At 40.8% G+C, this 21,358-nt stretch overlaps 2 protein-coding genes across 2 annotated transcripts in view; one reads left to right on the top strand and one right to left on the bottom strand.

Annotated features, from left to right (window-relative positions):
• The window catches only part of lrba (LPS-responsive vesicle trafficking, beach and anchor containing), a 169,979-nt gene that overhangs the window by 88,120 nt on the left and 60,501 nt on the right, over nt 1–21,358 (top strand). The window contains 4 exon segments of the mRNA XM_029434539.1: nt 7,045–7,169; nt 7,498–7,512; nt 12,122–12,265; nt 14,109–14,245. Of these exon segments, the coding sequence (XP_029290399.1) occupies nt 7,045–7,169; nt 7,498–7,512; nt 12,122–12,265; nt 14,109–14,245 (421 nt within the window).
• Nucleotides 15,720–17,336, bottom strand: mab21l2 (mab-21-like 2). Its single transcript, XM_029434579.1, has one exon. It carries the CDS (start codon nt 16,946–16,948, stop codon nt 15,869–15,871), a length of 1,080 nt encoding a protein of 359 aa, XP_029290439.1. The 5' UTR covers nt 16,949–17,336; the 3' UTR covers nt 15,720–15,868.

The following is a 21,358-nucleotide window of genomic DNA, read 5'->3' as shown; positions in this document are numbered from 1 at the left end:
CTCCTTTCTTCCTGGATGCAATATCAGCAGAGTATCGATCGTCCGGGGCCAGTAGTTAGTCAAAGGCTATCTCCTTTGACTAACCCCTTTGCAGCGTGTCAGCCCCCCCCTCCCTCGTCCTCTTGATAGATTGGTATGCTTCCAGCCACTGTAATTACACCGTGGTACCAGCAGGTCATTTATTTTTGCTACATTCACCATTTGCCCTAAAAAATTGCCTTTATCTTTAGAATCCAGCTCTTTCTCTTGTGCAACAAAGAAGCAGGAGGGAAAAAAGGGCCACATAAAATACCAACGTCCCGAGAGCGGAGGAATGAGGATCATGCTTTCCTCGTAGATCTTCAGCTTGTGGTCTTGCTGCAGATTTACTTTACACCCCCAAACCTTGTGTCCTGAGTTCACGTTCAGCACCACATAGGACATATTTATTCAATCTGGAGTTAATTTGTAGCACAGCACTTCCTAACAATTTATAGATAAACACACATTTTTTAATTAGAATTTAGCCATTTCTACAGAATGTCTAATTAAAGTATAACAATATGCACAATTCTTGCTTTAGGGTATACAGTAAGATATTCATGAGGCTTGAAACAATATTAAACTGTATAAAACTCTCATTATGAGCTACATAATAAATGACTGAAAAGAAATGTAGTGTTTACCATTCAAGCCAGACTTTTATCAGGGGTGAAGCTTTGTCCCCCCTCCCTGTTAGATTATTTTCTCGAATGAAGAGATAACTACATGGCCATTATAGTTAGTCCGACTTTTGTTTATATGATCGTCTCAATCACCTTGTAATGGAATTGCTGCACTTGACACAAACACACACACACACACACGCACAGCGCGCTGTAAGTGCTGTATAATGGGCCCGGCCGTGTGACGGAGGGAGGGAGGGAGGGGAGGAGGTGCTCATGAATAGCAGACAGCCTCGCTGGAATGAGATTGCCGAGCCTTGGAGTCTTGCATTGACGCTGAAGCAGGACACGCAACTAGTTCACAGAGAGTCAAAGGGAGTTTATTGTTTAATAAAGTATCAGCAAACCCCTCACCCTAGATCAGTTCAATTCTAACCAATTTTGTGTAGTTTAATCATAAACTAAGCTGGAATTTATAAAGTTTAAAAGTTTTTTTTATGCGAGACACCTTTTTTTTTTACAGGTTTTTGAGGCGTGAGGATAAACACGTACTCGTGTCTGCGTTATAAGCGACTTCAAGGCAAAGGAAACTCCACAACCCTCCTTTTTATTTCAGCTGACCTTGAGCTGTGTTTTTTCTTTTGGGGTGTGTGTGTGTGTGTGTGTTGGAAACGTTGGGTATGTGTTCAGATTTGTCAAACCATTCAAGATCAGCTCTGAAAGCTAGAGGTCAGAAGATTATTACAATGGGCCAGTAATGGCAGAATTATGCAACTCCGGTCCAGTGGATGCCCTCATTACCTCGCAGTAGTGGTGATAAATGGCCTTAAATGCATGTTGTCAAAATCACAGGAAAAATGTGACCCTTCATCAAAAATACAGATGGTACCACTTCACCGATGTAGCAGGGGAAGTCTGTGTTCGCTATTTATTATGTCGTTGATGCGTAGCTCATTTCAATAGGGCAAACCGGGACGCTATTTTCACATTGAACAATAAAATCAAGTGCAACATTTTTCATTTGATTTGGAAAGAGCTTTTTTTTCTTTTTCTTCTTCGGTCAATATTTACTACCTTACTAAACACCCCCCTTTTTACCTCCCAGGAAATCTGATATAATTAGAGTGTAATTGTCTGGCTTTTTGTTGGTGAATTTACACTGAGTGTAATTGCTGCTAATTGGAAGCCGCGCACTAAGCTGGTGGTAATTAGGGCTCGATTTGCATTATTTCATTTGGCTGCACTGCATTGTGGGGAGTCTGAAGCCTCTTGCCTCCCACCCAAGGGAGTGCTTTGATCCTCACAAGCCGGGGATGTTGCAGAGATGCAATATCAGTCCCTCTGTTTTTTTTTTTTTCCAGATCGCTTTTTGAAAGCTCTTGGATAAATTGGAGTTAATTGGTAGGAGTGGTAGGTGCTTATGTTGTCTGGGTAATGAGAGTGTGTGTGCACCCTTGTGTGTGTGTGTGTGTGAGCCACACATTCAGGGAGAAAAAGGGAAGTTGACAAGAGTGTGATGAAAGCAAAGGATGTAAATACTGTAGTTTCAGTGTGACTGAATTCCTCGGCTCACATGTAAGATTTAGATTTCCCCCCCCCCCCCTGTCTAATCAAGTGCCTGCTCTTTCATTAAATGTTTTTTTTTTTTTTTACAAATGCTTTAACACAGATCTGTTGGATCGCAATATTTAATTTCATATTAAAAATGGACAAATGAAATGAGTTGAGCCTGTGATTAATAATTAGGATGGGCAACATTACATGTGGACTGTCATTTAATGGGATAAGATGGAAATGGTGCGGGGTCCGTGACCCCAACGTTACCTCTGGTAGATCTTGTAAACAACATTAGCTGAGGTGAATTAACATACACACACACACACACACACACACACACACACACACACACACACACACACACACACACACACGTGCAGATGGTCTCCTGTGAACCTCATTGGAGTGGGAAGGATAAGCATTAATGCACATGTAGAAAATCACTTCGGCAAGACTTAATCATGCCAAACAATTTCGGTGGAAAGGTATTTGGTCCTGTTTCATTTTAATTTGAGTCTGGAGATACCGGCGATGGGATCGCTGCCACCGTTTGACAAAGAGCCAGTGCTCAAGCAACCAGTCCTCAACATGACAAATCCTCAATCTATTCCTGCTCTCCCGTTTCTTCTAAACACATGGTTTATGCAAATCAAAGCAAAATGATCTTGGGGATAGCGGCAATGTTTGAGCAATTTGAGGGCTGCCAATAGGAGCCGGCATTAATATAAAATAAGCATGGAGAGAAATGTCTTCTGCATATGCAGGTCTCATTCACTGTACCCAAATTAATTTAGCAGAAAGGTTATGAATGACCGTTTGTGCCAAAGTGCAGTCGCTTGTAGTGATATATGAAAGCATATTCACTCTGCATGTCCTGCTTGCTATGATAAAGGTCATGTTATCATTTACATAATATCAAATGCTTTAGAGATATTAGAATATTTTCTTTCCTGCTCCGTATTCGCCAAAGGTCAATTCTAACTCCTGAATTCAAATAAAATAATCAGGAAGGACATTTTTTTTTTTTTTTTTTTTATCTGTTTGTGGTGTTCATTTAAAAACAAAACTTTTTAAAAAAGGGAAAAAGCTGTGATGCATCCGTCTCTGGAACAACCCCGTCGGACTGAATCTTGATGGATGGCAGTCGTTTGTCCTCGTCAGCAGACGAACAATCGTGCCATAGAAATAGCAGCGCTATCAAAGTTTCAGGACCTGCAGAGAGAATCTATTAACATGTTTAAACTGGCCGTTTGATAATCCCAATAATATATGATGATTAATAGAGGGGACCTGGAAGTGGATTGGGAGTGTTTATTTTAGGGTTTCTTAATGCCAGATTAGTATTATATTTAAAATAAGATTAAACCTTAATATCCCCTGAGGAAAGTTCAATACAACAAAGAATAGAACATATTGAGACTCTTGTATATGATTAATGTATTAAAACACATATTTTTTGAACATTTAATTTAATTAGGTTGAATGTGTAACAATAGCATTTTTGGCTATTTGTATTATAGACCTTTTTATTGTTTTAAAAACACTAGTTATATTCAAATAAAGTGATTTCAGCTGTCATCATACTAGCATTTACTTCTTCCTTTTGTATTTGTGTAAACGGCAGTGCTGTGTCAGGCGAGAGTTTGTTGTAGAGGACATAGTTTATGTAGTTAACTTGGCCCTCCATTTTTCTTTCTATTTAATTAACCAGCTCTAATACTAAACACCATTTGTTTTATATGCCACCTAACCATGCCAGATCTACTTTGATGCCTGCTCTGTTTTGATGTAAATAGACGATTTAGTAGCTCAATTGAAATGTTAAACAGCCCACCAGTAAAGTATCTCCTTGCAGCGTGTTGATGGCTTTTGTTGAGTTTATTAAATTGAAGGCATAACTGTTTTGTTAACTGATTACGAAGAAAGAGCACCAGGGCCACATAAAAGGAGAAACTTGAGCTTCCCCCATTCATCCTCTGTGTTGGTAAACTTCCTCAAATGTACAACTCCAGAGCCCTGAAGAGCATCCAAAAGATGTCTTAAAAAAAGAAAAGGTAATTACTATTTACTACTTCACATAAAACTCTTCCGGACTCTGTTTCAGTAGCCAATGTGGTCTACATTAGAAAGGCAACAAATTCTCTTTAGTACACACAAAGTCAGTGATTGCACATGTGAGGCTCGCAGTGTCAGACATCGAAGTTCTTTAAAGAACACACTCCCTCTGTCAGATCGTCTCTCCCCCACTTTCATCATCCGACAACAGCCTCTTCAGGCTTAACGAGCCGGCCTCCCAGACACCTTTTATGACCGAACTAATTACTAATTACACAAGTGGTTGGCGTGAGCCACAGCACAACGCTGGCCCTTTTGTTATTTTAATTGTTGTTATTTTGAAGAATGGCGCTTCAGTAAATTCTGCCACGGATGCCCTAGGAGGATGGATGAGCTCTGAATAATTTATCATCTTTGTGGAAACACACTCAGTGTGTGGCATGGGGGGGGGGGGTTGCATAGCGCTGTACATCTCCATTCTTGTTACGGCGGGACACTCTCATTGGGGATTGATGACGAGGTATCTTTCATCGAGCGTCCACCTCTTCTAGCACGCCATCATTAGGACTTCCATTGTCGCCTGCTCATGCAGCGCTGGATGAATATGACTGGCAGAGGTAGTCCCCCCCCCCCCCCCCCCCCCCCCCAATGCTTTGACTAATTACTCCAGCCAATGCTTCCCCCTCCTGATGGATTAATGTGTATTGTGTGAATGAGACAAACCCCCCCCCCACCCCTCTTCCACGAGATGAGAGACGAGTGCGTCCTGATTCGGAGCTGTGCGCCATTGCACAACCTTGATAATTATTTTCATAGATGAATACCATCGCAGGCAGGATGATGAAGTGGCCATTTGCGTTCAGAGACTATCACATGCAAACATGGAGCAGAGTCTTTGTCACCGGTGAGAAATCTGGTCCTGCACAGACCTACAACACACACACACACACACACACACACACACACACACACACACACACACACACACACACACACACACACACACTCTCTCTCTCTTGAACCACAACATTTACATTCCCATTTATGCCATTTCATAGATTTCCCAAACACCATCTCTTATCGTAGTTGTACCTTCTGGCTTTCTTCTACGAACTGAATGTACCTCCACACTGAAGATACGAGCAGCCGCCTCTGTCCACTCGTCATCCAGCCTTTTTCCAGAATTTTTGTCAAGATAAATCCTATAATCAATGGTTTTCATTAGCCAGGGCATACAAGGGGGTTTTTAAAGGACCTGCTTGGAAATTGTATTTATTTTCTTGCGTAAAGCTCCTTTCCCTTTTTTAGAGGCCCCCGTGTGATCATTGGTGTTGGACTGAAGATTTGTGAGGAGCCCCCGGCCGGAGCAGCGTTCGAGAGTAGATCACATAAAGTATGCTGGGGTTCTCCCGTCATAGTTTCTGCCACTGAAACCATAAACTGTGTCTTCCTACACCTTCACAGGATACACTGCAGACACTTGTGAACAAACCTGCTCATGGTTTCCTTTTCATTGGTTTAGTAATATTTTGTATTGTTTAAAGCTTTTGATGCATCTTCGTGTAACATTAGGGTTATAGTTCTGCTTTTAATCTTCTCAAAAAGGGTTAGTCTGTGGAATATAAAACCATTTTGCCTCTAAATGGTTTGTAGGTAGCACATCTCTAAATGTGCTGTGTTTCATGAGAGTGTAGCTCCTGCCGCTTATTTTCACTTTTCACACAGTCCAGCAGAATGAAAGAGATTTACAGTATTTCATGAAACTGTGGTGAATTGTTTCAGTGGGTTTAAGGAACATCTAACGGTGAACCAAAACTAACTCCAGAACAAGCCTCGACTTGGATTTTCTTATTTCCTAAAAGAACATTTAGCACAAGTAAAAATGACTATTTGTCTCGAGTCAGACATTCAGGATTCCAGTCTCGTGTTGTTTTTCCCTCCCCACCTGAGTTATTAATCGTTAACACATGAGCCGTTTTTACTTTTTTTTAAAAAGTGGATTTTCGTGCCGCCTAATTGACACGCAAACAACTTTTTAGTTTTGGACTAAAAAGAACTTCAAACTGGAAAAGAAACAATCGCTCATGTAATGAAAAGCACTTTCTTTCTGCTTCCAAGCCATGGGTAATGAATATTTTAGATTATGCTTTAATTAAATCGCACAAATAGAAGAGATATTTCACTACAGACAGTTGCACAGTATACATGCACAATGCTATGTGGCAGAGGCTCCTCATTAAAAGTTAACACTTTCTTTTCCTTGAGAGCAGAATGATTTACTGACCGGGGGCCTGGTGAAGGGAGATGTAAATTGGAAAGAAAAATGGGTGCTGCAGACATTGATTAATATTGGTAATGCTATCCACCCCCTCCTCTGTGTTTTGTAATGGCCTTCTCCTTATCCTGCGAGCCACGAGTCCCGACGAGAGGTATCCTGCTGGGCTTGAAATGAGCCTAGAATGGAAGCACGTGCCACACAAGTGTGTGTGGAAAGTGATCACGCTGTCATTTACTCATTGCACTGTGATGTACTTACTGCTCAGTTCAGAGAAGGAAGAAAAGGGAACACCTTATCCTGTGAGGTGGCGATGCTGTCATTGTCAAGTACAATGATTTGGGGTCTGAGTGAATGTTTTTAAAGAGTGATTCTGAGGGTTAAAAAAAAAAAAACCCCTCAAACACAATGCTGTCTTTATGTATGCTTGCTCGGACCGAGTGCTAATGCCGGGCTGCTATACCATGCTGGCTGGTAATTGCTAACACATGTGCTACCTCTGTCTCGCTGCAGCCGGCCGAGGGAGTTCTGGCGCCTGGACTACTGGGAGGACGATTTAAGGCGGCGACGTCGCTTCATCAGGAACCCCTCTGGATCCACTCACTCGGAGGCTACGCTCAAGGCCGCGGCCGAACACGGTCAGTCCCTTCCACCGAGTCCCGTCCTGCTCTTTGCTCTCCCCTTTCTCACTCACTTGGTTGTAGCACCAGGTACAAGGTAATAAAAATTAGCCTTCCCATTGCAATAAAAGATTTATTGTACCACAACACACGGTAAAATAGCTCGCCCTCATTTGAATTTCACAAAGGTAATTTCATCCTCTGTCTCCCATTATGTAAAGCTGGACTAATAATCAACCTGCATGTCAGCAGGCTTCACTCAGACGTTCAGATTTGAACTGAGTGGATATGAATGAGATGGAAGTGTGACATTTTGTTCATTCTGTTTTTCTTCGCTGCATAACAGTGGCTGGTATCAGCGGTAAGTAGCGTTCATATGCTCCCTTCTCTACTTTTTTGCCTTTTGATGCATTCATGTGCAGGATACAGAAGTAGACATGATGAAATGTTTTTTATAGTCAAAACTAAATGCGCGATTTTATTGCTTTAATGTGATGCATTGTATTGGTGCTTCAGGTTAAATGTTATACTCGTGAGCATGGATGTGGGGAAATTGAACGTGGTTTTAGAAAAACTTTATCAATACTCTTATGACCCAAAGTACAGAGTTGCCATTAAAACTTTTTCCTTCAGTAATTAAATACGTCCGATCCATTTTTTTTTTATTGTTTCTGTGCACCTCTCTGTAAAGACAGGTGGCGATTTTCAATAAACCTCGTCGGAGAACAACTTAACATTCCCAGCAGTCACTTAAATCCACAATATCTAAACGACACATGTCCCTGCATTAACACCAGGAGTCGCATTTCTCTCCTCGAGTGCATGTAATCGCTCATTTCTGCAAAGACGATCCAGCACGCACCAGGGTTTGCAATCATCGTCACGCTGGGGCCTACATTTACCAGCTCAATCTATTTCTCTCTCACCAATAAATGGCCATTTCTGGAACCCAAAATTTGTCCTCAATATGTCACCTTGAAAAAAAAAAGTCCCCTTAAATGTGACATCATTCCCGAAGACAAACGGCAGGTGTGACGGGAGTCGATACGAATGTGATCTAAAAGCAATAAGTGTTGGGGATCTCAGGATCCTGGGAGGATTCTGGTGTGCAGTAATGGCTGCTGTGTGCAGGCAGCTGGAGACCCGAGTCCAGCTGGTCGCTGTTCTTCTGCAGGAAGCCTCTGAACTTCACTTTGTTTCCATCTTAATTCCTCCTGCTTTTCCCTTCAGCTAGTTCATGACAGAGAACAGACGCGTCACTTCTGCCCTGTTATTGACTTCTTTTTAGCTAATGAAAATGTGTTGAATGTGTTGTGTGAGTTCAGGTATTTGGTCTGGTATTTAAATTTGTATTTGTATTCTTCACTGGGGGGGGGGGGGGGAAGAAAGACGCATTCAAATTCAAAAACATTTCAAAGTCACGTCTGTGTAAAAATAGCCAGGAGCTAGTTGTGGCAAGGGTATGCTACCTCCAGAGAGTACACTGCCCAGCCAAAGTATGGGAATACATCATTAAAATAACTCTTTGACATTGAAGCCTGACGGCATCCATTTTCTGATGTAACCTTTCGTCTTGTTTTAGTCGACCCGACATTTGTTACGGAAGTGCAGCTCAAGATGAGAATGCAGGGCTGAGTTTTCAAACGGAGCACAAAGGTCATATCTGGCTGTAATTATATTCATCAGATGCAGAGGGGAGAATGCAGTCTAACCCTCAAAGAAAATATTTAGTATAAGATCAAGCCTGAATTTACTCTTGTTTTCTAGCTTCCTGTGGCTGCACTTTTCAAATCTCACACTTGATCACACAATTAGAAGCAAGGAAAAATATTGAACAATTTTTTTTTACTTGGTGGTCTTTTGTAACAACGTGTTATTTGTCCCTTTTTTAAGAAAAGGGAAATGTACGTGCTTTTTTATTCAAACATGGAGAAAAATGTGCATTTCTGCAGTTAAGAGTAAGGACAACTGTTATCATTCATACTGCGCCAAAATGATTTCCACAGGAGAGAGAGTGTGTGTGTGTGTGTGTGTGTGTGTGTGTGTGTGTGTCTGCCAGTAGGCCTGAGTAGGCTGTTATGTATTTATCCCTGGAAAGAACCATCTTTTCTGGGGATTGATTTGGTCTGGTCCAGGCCCCGTGTACCAGAGGTGGCAGAGTAAATACCTGAAGACTAATGTCTCTGTTCTGGTAATCAATACTCGCCTCATGACCACACTCCTGGCTACGCTCCCGTTAAAAACAAATTTGTTAATTTTGACAATTTAATTGCTGTGACCATGCATGAGTTGTATAAGCAGGTAGTTGAACCTCTCAGTCGGGAAATGGGGTCTTGGAAAAAGTGTAACCTGTTGGGATTTATGCACGTTTGTGCTCCCAGAGTGGTGAGTGATGAGGTTGAAGTTTAATTTTAATTTTTTATAAAACATGCTCGTTGCATAGATTGTTTGTCATTGTAATATTTTTTTAAGAATGCTTTAATTTAAATCACATTTTATAAAAAAAAAAAAAAAAAAGTGAATGATTGTGAGTTTGCATCTCAATGTTTTATTTATTTTTTCCTTTCCATTGCTATTCGTATAATTCACAGCATTACATTTGAGTTGATTCATAATTTACTGCCACACACTTTGGTAGTTTATATCGGGCGTCTTAGGGACCCCTTAGCTGAAAGAGAGACGGAGCAGGGACGATGACGTGTATAAACATACCTTTTTTGATGGTGCATTTAATATTAAGCTATTAAAATAAAAATACGTAGCCGTAGCTAACTAGTTCGCTGTTATGGATAGGTGCCACACAGTGATTTAGCAGAGGCTAGCTCGAGGATTCATGGGTAACAGTTAGACAATCAAATGTTTTTTTTTTTTTTTACAAATAGGTGGATTTATCTTTCCTAATAATACTTAGGATTCACGTAACTGTAATGTGTATTATCACACATTTACATTTTTGAAAAGAACAAACAAAAAACAGACTTTAAAAACTTTATCAAACAATAATTTGGCAGCCCCCCTGCAGTAACTCTGAGGACCCCATAGAGGTCACAGACTCCCTGTTGGAGACACATAGTTGAATCAATGATAAAAGCTTGTCAAACAACATGAACACTCACACACACACACACACACACACACACACACACACACACACACACACACACACACACACACACACACACACCAAAACCTCAGAGTTGACCAATTAAAAGAATAGAATAAACATTAATATATAGTTTTTTAAATGAATAATCGTATCCAGTCGCCTGTCACTTCTGTAACTCTGGTCAAAAATAACTTTTCTTGCTGTTCTGAGAAACTCAGCCCAACAACGAGCTGACTGGTCAGTATTTTTGTTGCACTCGCTTCAGTGTATATTATTCTGAGAACTATTAATAACTTGTGCTTCAAAGCAGAAGAAGACTGTCACGAGGTTTAGTTGCATCAGACTGTAAGGCCTATACTGTGTGTTAAGATAATTACTTGCCATGTTTCCAGTGAAATGCAACAAAGTTCAAACATATCTGTATTTTAAGCTCTTGGTAAGTCCCCCTGTCCACTTGCTTAGTGTGAATACAATGGCATGTGGTACGTATTAGAGGAGCTGGTAGTAATTTCAGTGCTGCTAACTAAAGAATCCTCTTGGGAGGCTTAATTACAGGAAGACCAGTCTAAATATCAGTGAGCTGCATATTTTCCATGACAAGAGATTTTTTATCCTCGCTCCTCTAGCAGTTTCAAAGTATATAACCACATGACGCGACTGCAGTTTTAGGAAGTGCAATTGATCTCCCCGCAGGTGATGATTAAAAAAAAAAAAGAAAAATCCACTAGGTATATGTATTCAGCGTCTCCCTGGATTAAAACTGTGTTTTTTCCAGTATGCTGCATTGGAAATCATGCACAGAAGCAGCGAAAGCTCTCGCTATATTGTCAGCTATGTTTACAAAGAGGGAGCACTTGCCAGCCCGTCTCTGTGCTGCGGACTTGTCTGTGGATCCTTACCATGCACCACGGGGGAATGCAGGGCTCTGTAAATGTTTGCAGATTACCATTTTTCTTAAATAATCCATTTGGAACCTCAAGTCACGTTGAGTTGAAATCAAAATGGGCAGTGTGTGACCCTTGTTTATAAAAAACAGACATGTTTTTTGAATAATCTGTGTGTGAGATGTTGCTTGTTTTGATGTATGTTTAAGGGCAAAATGCGTTGAGTGTTAGGATTCTGTCGGTCTTTTGTCTGCCTCGTTTCGCTCGTTGTTTTCAGCTCTTCTGCCTGCACATAGCTCTACAAGTATAACATAGCTATTTCTCCTATAACTGATGAATAAAGGGTAAACAGCAGTGCTTTTATTAGAGGGTAAACCCACTACTTTACAACATCTGGCCTTTTGTTGTTCTGTTGGCAAAACAAAGTTTATACCCACCCTTTGGAAGCTGACAAAAACAAGATAAATGTGTTACAAAATGCAGAACTAAAGTTACTTTGGTAGTCTCAAATTGATGTGCATTTTATGAAGAGAGTCTGAAAATAAAGATTATAATCACGTTTTAAAATGTATGTGCCGTTGTTTTATTTCCCACTATGCCACTAGTAGCTGCAGCCTACACTAAGGCAGTGGAAATAAAGCTAATAGTTCATATTAAAACACAACCACTTTTTATTTGCGATCTAAAAATAATGTTTCCGCTGTCATTGTTTACTGTTTGTAAGGGTTGCTTATAATTGCTGTTTTTTTATTTTTATTACAGATAATAAATGTCTGAGTCTGGTGCTTGTTTCCAGTTTAAAAATAGATTCTGCAAACACATGATCATTGAAACTATGGAAGCCATCACACTCTGCACTGGAATAAAGTCAAATGTTGTTGTGTTTGAATTTAATTGATCACTATGCGTAACACTGCATGTGACGTGTAATGTTTTAAAGGCAACATAATAAAGAAAATAGCCCTCTTTCCCCACTCCAGCGTCTGAAGAGGATATTCTCAAAGGAAAGCAGTCCATCAGGAGTCAGGCTCTGGGAAATCAAAACTCGGAGAGTGAGACATCACTTGACGGAGACGATGACACTCTGTCATCCTTAGAGGAGAAGGACCTGGAGAATTTAACAGGTAAAGAAACGGCTCATCCTCTTCACCTCTCACTCATTCTCACCCGTCCCAGTCCTGCTATGTTGTTTGTCCTGCAGTCCAGACAAAATAAAGAAGCATGCTTATTCACATTTTCATCCAGCTTAATATCCCACATATGCAGTTCCACGGGTTTTCTGTGTGTAGTTTGTTACATAGCACTTTGTCTTGGTGCACTGACATCCATATCTCCCATAGGACTTCATTGATTTTCCCATATAATGTTTCTGTTTTGCTTTGATATCAGTGTTTTTTTGTTGTAGCATTGCAGACTCCCTTATGTACAAGGAAAACAGGCTTTTAATGAAAGCCTTATCCAGAATTATACCACAACTGGACAACTCTTTCATTGTTGCACCACTATCCTAGGAGAGTGCTGGTGGAAACACAATATTTTCTGTCTGCTTCACAAACATACACACACAGGGCCTGAGTAGCAACTCTCTAAACATTGTTTTTAACCTGCAGTAGCTGAGTTTATCCCAGGATACTGCTTACTGTGGAATGGGACATTATCGGATTCAAGAAAAAGCAGCATTGCCTAAATACCGCCTCCCCTGCATGAGCCTATTAATCTGATCAAACGACTTCAACACAGCATTATAGTACATTTTTATCCAACTCACGATGTTGTCAGTCCTTTGTTGCGTTTGATGCGTCTGATATTTAAAGAATCTTAATTAAATATAATATAGTCCGCTAATCGGATTGCAGAGTAATCCGCATTTTTATGTGCAATGACAGCGCTCCCCAGCTTTAGCTGCATTAATGGGGCTCAGGGTGCTATTAAAATAACGCAACTGGAGGACAATAGGATTAAACGTTGAATCCTGTCTAATAAAGTGATGTGTATACTGTGAGAAGAGAGTGCAGATCGTCGGGAGAGGTTCTTAAAGCAGCTGTCTGCTTCAGGTGTAATTGAATGTCTTTTGACTGAATGGAAAAACAATGTTATTTCAACCCACGGATAACATGTCAGTACTCACGGGGTTCACGAGAGGCAGAGGAGTGAATATATGTATATATATAAATATATGTTTATTCCATCCGGAGTGTGCGGGTGCTCTGGGAAATCAGACCGGGCTCCGAGCCTCCTTCCTCCGCCAGCGCACATGTGCAAATACAATGGCTCATATGTGCAGAGCCGGGCCGCGCTAACACCCACAGCTCCCCTGAGCCGGGCGCTCATTGTCATACTGGCATAAATTAAGATTGATGAGAGATTAGACAGCTTCACCCAACTGCCTGCAATCAATGCATTTTGACTGACAGTCGATTTTTGACAATTATTTCTCAAAGTTGCACAAATTGTGTAATTTATTTTAGTGCGAGTTTTCAGCATAATCAGGCCTGTAATATTTGATTTTGGGAAAGATACGCACAGGCCCATCATACAATGTGCAGCCTACTAGTGTTGCTCAACTCATCGATTAATCGCATATTGCAGTGTGTGAACTACACAGTGTTTGAAGTAGCCGTAGTTTTTTAGCCTCACAATTTAAATATACTGCAACTTTAGTGCCAATTGTATTTTTATATATATATAATTCTAGTCTCAATTTTTAAAAAGAGACACAAATGATCGTTTTGTTTGGCGTGTTTTTCTTTACCACTTATCACCTTGGTTTATGAATGAACCACGTGCAGGATTGAAGGCCCACGCTGTGTTTCTAACTGTTATGGTTGAAGGCAAACGACCATCAGCTCTGCGATCCCTTGTTGAGTTTTATATGTGCATCTTTACCGCGTAAAAGCCAGCGTATGTCCCCACTGGGAGAGGAGGACACCCTGCTGTTTGTCTGACCGCCGTGTGTCTGTCCTCCAGGCCCAGTAAACGTGAGCACCAGTGTTCAGCTGGTGGCTCCCGCCGTGGTGGTGAGAGGCACCCTGTCCATCACCGCCTCCGAGCTTTACTTCGAGGTGGATGAAGACGAGCCGGGCTTCAAGGCCATCGATCCAAAGGTAAGAGACTCGAGCTCCATTGATCACGTCTCGTATTGTCATCCTCTTGAAGCTATATGCATGTCCTACAGTGCTGCTAAATGCTACATGCATGCTGGCGAATACATGATTTATACCGCAATATCTACAAGTGTGTATTTTTAAATTAGCATAGAAGGTACTCTTAGTGTGTTTCCAACTGTATCTAAACATCTGTTAATGTGTCGAAGATGAGATTTAATTATTGTCGTTAAAGTTTCAATATGACACATTTCAATTGAAATGGAGAAAAGATTAATTTACAATATTTTTGGTATCAAATACAAAACGACTCTTTTTTTCTTCATTAATATTTTGTAATGTAAATGTAATGCCACGACTATAATTTCTGTTTTAGTGGTGATAAGAAATCCAGTGTTTTTGTAATAAATGAATATATGATTAAACTGTCTTTATGGGTAAAACAACGGTCTTCACTTTAGTAATGATTGTCCAGCATATTTTTGTAATGGTAAACAAATTAAAAAAAAAATCTAAATTGCACGTAGATATAGTGCTATGATTAAAAAATAATAGTAAAAGTAATAATAGTAAACTGTACAATTTGGACAAATATTGACAAATCTAGTCTTTGGTACTAGTACTGACTTCATGCTAACCACAGAAGAAGAGTGCTGACCCACAGGTGGTCGTTTGTTCAGTTTAACAATGCATGAAATGATCGTACTGTTTGTAAATATGTGTAGTTTTGTATTTAGAGAGCATCCATTTGTATTTGAATGTGATAATTATATCAGAATCCATTAATATAAACGTGACAATAAAGGTGTCATATAGCCTAAGATACACTGCGTTATCTCAAAACAAAAGCATTAATCAGATTAAGACTTAAGTTTTGCTTTAGGGCCTTGTGCTGCTGCTGCTGCTGCTGCCGTTAAAACAAGGAGATGCTCCCGGGCCTATATATATATATATATATATATATATATTAGCACGAGTCCGTTGATTTACATTCATTGGAAAATCCTTTAGAGCCTGTGACGCACTGTAAAAATAACATATGGCCTAAAGTCGGCTGTGCACATTCCTTCTTTAAATTGAGCAAAAGCGCCTTTTTTGTTTTTCCCAGTGTTGAGCACAGGTCAGCTTTCTCTCGTCAAAATGAATAATTTAATGATTCTCTTCACCAGACAATAGCGAAAATAAAATGCAACAGATTTGCCTGTCATATCAGCTGTCAAAACACGTCAACACACGAGGCCAAGTTGTAATTTAATTTGCAACATTTTTATTAACATTTCTTTTTAAGTCACATAATGAAAAAAATGGAACTTGGCACGCTACATTTTATTCTTTCACTTAACGTTTTTGTGCATATATTTAAATAAAAGTTTCTTCACTTTGTGAAAACATTTAAAGAAGACAACTAAAAGTTATTACATTTATCTGTAAATGTACCTTCACTTTTCTCTCTGGCAGTGGCCCAATTGCTCCATTTAAAAAGGGTCTTGTGGTTTGCTCGCTGCATTATTTTGTTACTGATTTTTTTTTCACATTGCTTGGAGAATCAGTTGCAGAATCATCTTTTGTCCTTCTCTGAAGTTTTATCCCAAAATGTCTCTCGGCTCTGTCTCGACAATCACTTTATAGTTTGTCCAAACTTTTAGCATTGGTGAGGATTTCCCTCGCTAGTCTCCATGTCTGCTTAGCAGCAGCCTCCAGGGCTGAGTGAGGCTTTCCCTGAAACAAGTCCAAGTTTGGCAAGAAGTAGTGGGGACATCTGCGGCACTGCAGACATGATATGAGCTGCAGCAGGATGCCATTCAGTCGGTCTCCGAGGCAAGACTCGTCCCAGTCGGTCTCTCGCGGGTGTTTCTCGCACTCGTACAGCAGCAGGGTCTTCATGTGGTAGTTCTGGAGCGGCTGTCCCGGCAGCTCCAGATGACGGTCCCTCAAAGTCTTCAGGACGGACAGACACTTCTTCCTGCAGCCGGCCATTAGCAGCCTGTTCTCGGCCTCGCTGAACTGCAGAACCCAGGCGTCGCTCTCGGCAGAGCTCTGCTTCCCCGTCAAAGAGTAGCACTCTTTGGAGAGGAGGTTAAAACCCTCGGCTTTGACTTCTGCTACCCGGTTAGGACCGGGCCAGGGGATGTGAGGCATGGGCCACTGAGCTGCACTTCTAGGCCAAATCCCAGTGCACTTGAACGCGGGGGTGATCTGCACCACATACCTCTCCCTGATCCTTAGTCTGACCTCGCTGGTGTCCGCCACCATCTTTACCACGTCGCGGTAACTGCATTTATCCACGGCCTGCGCCACCAGAGTCTGAAACCTGGAGCGAATCTTTCTGGCTGAGAGGTAGCCCGAGGCGGTGATGAACTCGACCCACAGCGACATGCTCCTTTTACGGCCATCACTCAGCTTCAGCACCGCGCAGCCGGGCAAGGAGCCGTCATCCACGAAGTTGAACACCCCCATTTGGTTGAGGTAAAGCACCACCTCAAACTCATTGGGGGAGATGACCTCCATCCCCTCATAGCGCGCATCTATCTCACTGAGGGAGCTGATAAACCGGGGCTCCTGCACTTCCACCTCCTTCAGGACATCCGACACCACTTTACAAACCTCCCTTATAGTCTTCGCAATGGCCGCTTTGCGAGCTTGGCATCTCTCGTTGTGATATTTGTTCAGCTGGTAAACCAGCTTTGCCTGCGTCGCAATCATGTTTGGGCAGAGGTCCGGGCTGTACACCGGAGAGTCGCAGTAGGTTGAAGGATCCAATGCTTACCGGTAAAGCCTGAGGCAAAACGCTTCCCCGTCCAGGAAAAGTGTGTAATCAAAGTTGTTTGGCTTTTAGCAGCGGATGGACGTCAGTGTGAGGAGGAGGAAACGGATAGGGATGCAACGTATTAGCCTGCTAAAAATCAGTCCAACTCATCAGCATTGCTAGGTAGATTCATATTCAGGTTGTGGGTCACCATCCGTGTCCTGGGCTGCAGACGCTAAAGGCTAAACCATCGTCTGTGACCACTCATCCCTTCTTGCAGTTAGTCTCTCCTCTGTGCCCCCGCTCACTTTTCGTCCACACTCAGCTGTGAGCTGGACTTGTGTAGTTTATGAATGGTTCCTTTAGCAAGAGTGAAAGGGGTCGGGCTTCTCCTCCTGCAATCATGTGCAGAGCTGTCAGTGCAGGCAGCCAATCAGAGCACAGGAGCTCCAGTCCGCCTCAGCAGCGTCGAGGCGCGCGGAGCTGTGCGCTGCTCCCAATTCGACACAGGAAAACACAAACCTTTAGGTTTATACGGGCAGATTCCAGTGTATACTCTCTCAGCCAGCAGTAAAACCTTTTTCAGTGTTGCTCTTTTCGCGTAATTTCGCTCGGTGCGTCCTGAGGATTAGGAGTGTAGGCAAAGTGTGAGTGTGCAGCCTTTAACTTTAGACCCACTTGTATTCTGCAGATAGTTCTCTGTTTCTCTCTGTGTTAAATTGAATGTGTTTTTTTTCCGTGTTTTCCCCATCTTTCAAAGGCTCTGTAATTGTAGCGTTGTTTCTCTTAATTGACAGCAAGGATCATTTAAGTCTGGGGGGCTGTGTCGCTTTATTCTTGAAAATCAGTTTTAAGTGTAATTTCCCCATTTTCAAATTTGACATCTAACACAAGGCATGGGCAGTAGGTCACATTATTTGTAAATTAAATTAAAAGTGGAAAGATACATGTCATTATTTTTTACTTGGGCTACTCCCTTCATTTCAGGTCTGTTCTAATTCCTATTATTCTGGGAGAAGTCTTTTAGCGTTAACATTCATGTCACATTGTATGTTTTTTTTTAATAATCGATTAATATTTCATGCCTTTAGAATATTGTTTAAGCTTTTATCATTTCGTTAATGCACGTTTAAAATAGTAAATGTGTCGAGTGCACCTGCAATTTACGCTCCGAAAAGCTTGAGCTGGCGTGGCTGAAACTATTCACTGTGATATCCACATGGTACGGTTTTTTTTTAAACGTATCGATTGGTTTTAATTGTATTAAACATTTATTGTTATTTTAGACAGTCGATAATTTTAGATTGAGTCAAATAACTGAAACAAGACGCGTGTCCGCGGCTTCCCTCACGCGCACGCACGCACGTACACAAACACGCGCGTAGATTTTTCCCCGTGGGTTTATCGCTGTGAACCTTGTCCATACTGAATAATTTAACCAGAAGTCTCTCCGAGGTTGTAATTGAAGTCCCCTTGTCACCCAGACTTCACGTAGGAGGACTAAAGAAGTCATTACTTTCTCCCACATACAAGCGGTTGTGGTGTGAGACATATTTAGACACGTGAGCATGCTGTAAATATGAAAGCCATATGCAATGTTTATGCTAAGTATTGTCGCAGCCTGAGCAGTCCCTTTTTAACACGTGTCCGCTATTCCAGTTAACGAGGTCGCGGTCATTATTGGCGCCTGGCGTAAAATTCTATGGAGCTAATTGGACATTTTCTGCTACTTTTTTTTTTTTAAGTCTCCATTCTTTCAAAGCGTCAGTTAAATACGCGTTTTTAATTTGAGAAACCTTCGTGAGCAGTCACCATCAACAGCGACATTACAACCTTTTCTATATTATACTGTATAATTTTCAATCACTCCTGTAATTTCAGATTTTTTTTTTAGGCCTACAGTAACAAAACACACTAGTCTGTCATATCTTCAATGGCTTCCTTGAAGTGTTGATCACAGACAATAAGGTCGACTGTATGCCTGCAAAGCTACGTTTGGACGTTTGGGGGAAACCTCGTTATATTTCGTCTGCATCGGTGTTTTAAGCTTATTTTTCAAAGGCCATGAAAAGCAAACGCAGGGCAATTCTTGTGTAAATAAAGTGCAAATAAAATATGCATGAATGTGATGACATTTGTTCCAGAAATAATTCAGAATATTGATTCATCAATGTTTTCCAGAAGCCTATTTACTGATATGAAGTAGCCAACTATGCAAGGGCATGAAGCCACAAACATTTCAGAAAAGGCAAAGATTAATGAGCCTTCATAGTTACATCTTCTGGACTTCATCATGTTGCCTTTTTGCAAGTGCTGATGGGGCTTTAGGGAGAGTAAATTAAACAAAGTTATGATAATATTTTTTGGTATTTATTAATTAGTTCAGTGCGAAAGACCTGCTGAATATCTGAACTCATGTAAATGCTTTTAAAAATGCATTAGATTAACATCATATATGTTTTATCTAGGTCAAAGGCTTGTCACACAAACGCTATATTGTTTTATATATCTTATTTTAATTGCGTATAGTTGAATATTCTGCAGTTTTCATTAGTTTTGACTTGACAACAAATAGTTAAATTAACTTAGGTGGAGAGGTTTTAGTGTCACATTCATTCAAGGTGAGCATTTACTTGTGTGTCATCACATTTGAATTTGCTGCACAAGCGACAAAACAAAACACATCATTTGGATATTCTTCCCAGAACTAGAATATCCAGAGAAACTGTGACAAGACCAGCAACAGTTTGACCTATTGTGAAATGTAAAAACAAATGTTAAACTGAGATTTGGCTTTCCTTCTCTCCGCATCGCAACGTTTGAAAATTTAGGAAAAAGCCCGAAACTGGGAGAAATAAATGAGAAGAGATGTCTGGCTGTTTGATTTCTGGATGACTGTTTATTATCAAGCTCACAGCTCCAGAGAGATTAATGGACACTACTTTGGAGAGCAAGTGTCCAAATATTATGAAAGATATGCTAGCTGTAGCTTAATGAAATATATACGGCGACAGGCTTTTATAAAGACATTGTGAGTCCATTTTGGCCCACCTATCAACCCACATTTCTGAGCAACTGTGCTCTTTTAAAAAAAATGTTTTATTATAAAGTAGAATGGACTAGATACAGTATATATATATTTTATTAGAACTGTCTGTTTTGCTAGTTTTAAATGGAAAGGTCAGCCATGTCTCAAAAAACTATACGCGTAAGTACATTTCATGAGCCAAACTGCACGCTGCAGTCTTAGGTGGAAAACAGAAGTATGGTCAACACAATGCTGGGACATCTGGGAGAAACTCTGGGAGCATTTGGGACAGTTTAGTTTATCTAATCTATTTTTTTTCCTCCTCTCCTATTTCCCCCCCCTCGTCTTTTATCTCGTCTTTTATAGTAAGAATATATATAAATATATATCTAATGACAAAGGTCACGTCGCTCATTCATTCATTCATACTTGCTCTTTCTTTGTGCCCTTTATCTCCTGAAAACGTTCAGAATTATATGTGGTTCCTAAAGAGTTCCCCCCTGGTTTATATTGACTGGAGGAAAGATCAGGGGCCTGTCAGAGAGCTCTTTGATCTGAGTCTGTGTGACGACTCCACAGTGATCCCCTCACAAGCACAAAACAGTGTCCATGCCTGTGCAAATCTCTGCCAGCTGATGAGTAACCTCACCGCCTCTCATCTTTTCTTTTTTCTCCCCCCTCCTCTTCTTCTGTCCTTGCTCTGTCTGTGTCTTCTACTGTCTCTGCTTTATTCTTCTTTTCCCTCTCCACTCCTACCAGATTACACAGAGTACCCCCAGGTGGCTCATTACTGTGAATACTACACCGTTTTCATAACATAGTTTACAATTAGTAAAAGAACCTCAAAGACATCATTTCTCTTTTAAACATATTTGTTTTTTGCTTTTATATGAGTGTCCTGTTTCACCAACTTCATAAAATGTTTGTAGTGAAATTTGAATTTCAGTGATAATTTGGTCGGTGTGGATCATGTACTTGTTGAATCCTCAGTCTGAATTGCCAGTATGTGCTGTACGTACAATAAATACAAAGAAAAGTCTCCAAAAATAATTTACAACAGACATATTAACAATGACCTTGCATCTCTAAATGTTATGGCTATATTTTATGGCATGACATTAGAGATATTTGAAGAAGGCAATAGAGAGAATTGGGTTTGTTTTGCAACAGAATGTGCAACAGTTTCCTCCCTGTGTCTGGTTGAGTGTGCTTTGTAACGCCAAGTGTGTGATAAGGGAGGGGGATTTCAAGGCTTGGCTTTTTTAGTTAGTGCTCTCCCCCCCTCCTTTCTCTGGAAACATGATAGGTGCAGGGAAAGTGTCTCACTACCTAACAACAC

Source organism: Cottoperca gobio, chromosome 1, assembly GCF_900634415.1.
Source record: "Cottoperca gobio chromosome 1, fCotGob3.1, whole genome shotgun sequence".
Lineage (NCBI taxonomy): Eukaryota > Metazoa > Chordata > Actinopteri > Perciformes > Bovichtidae > Cottoperca > Cottoperca gobio.
Note: the sequence above shows the minus strand (reverse complement) of the source record. Positions and strands in the feature narration are given on the sequence as shown.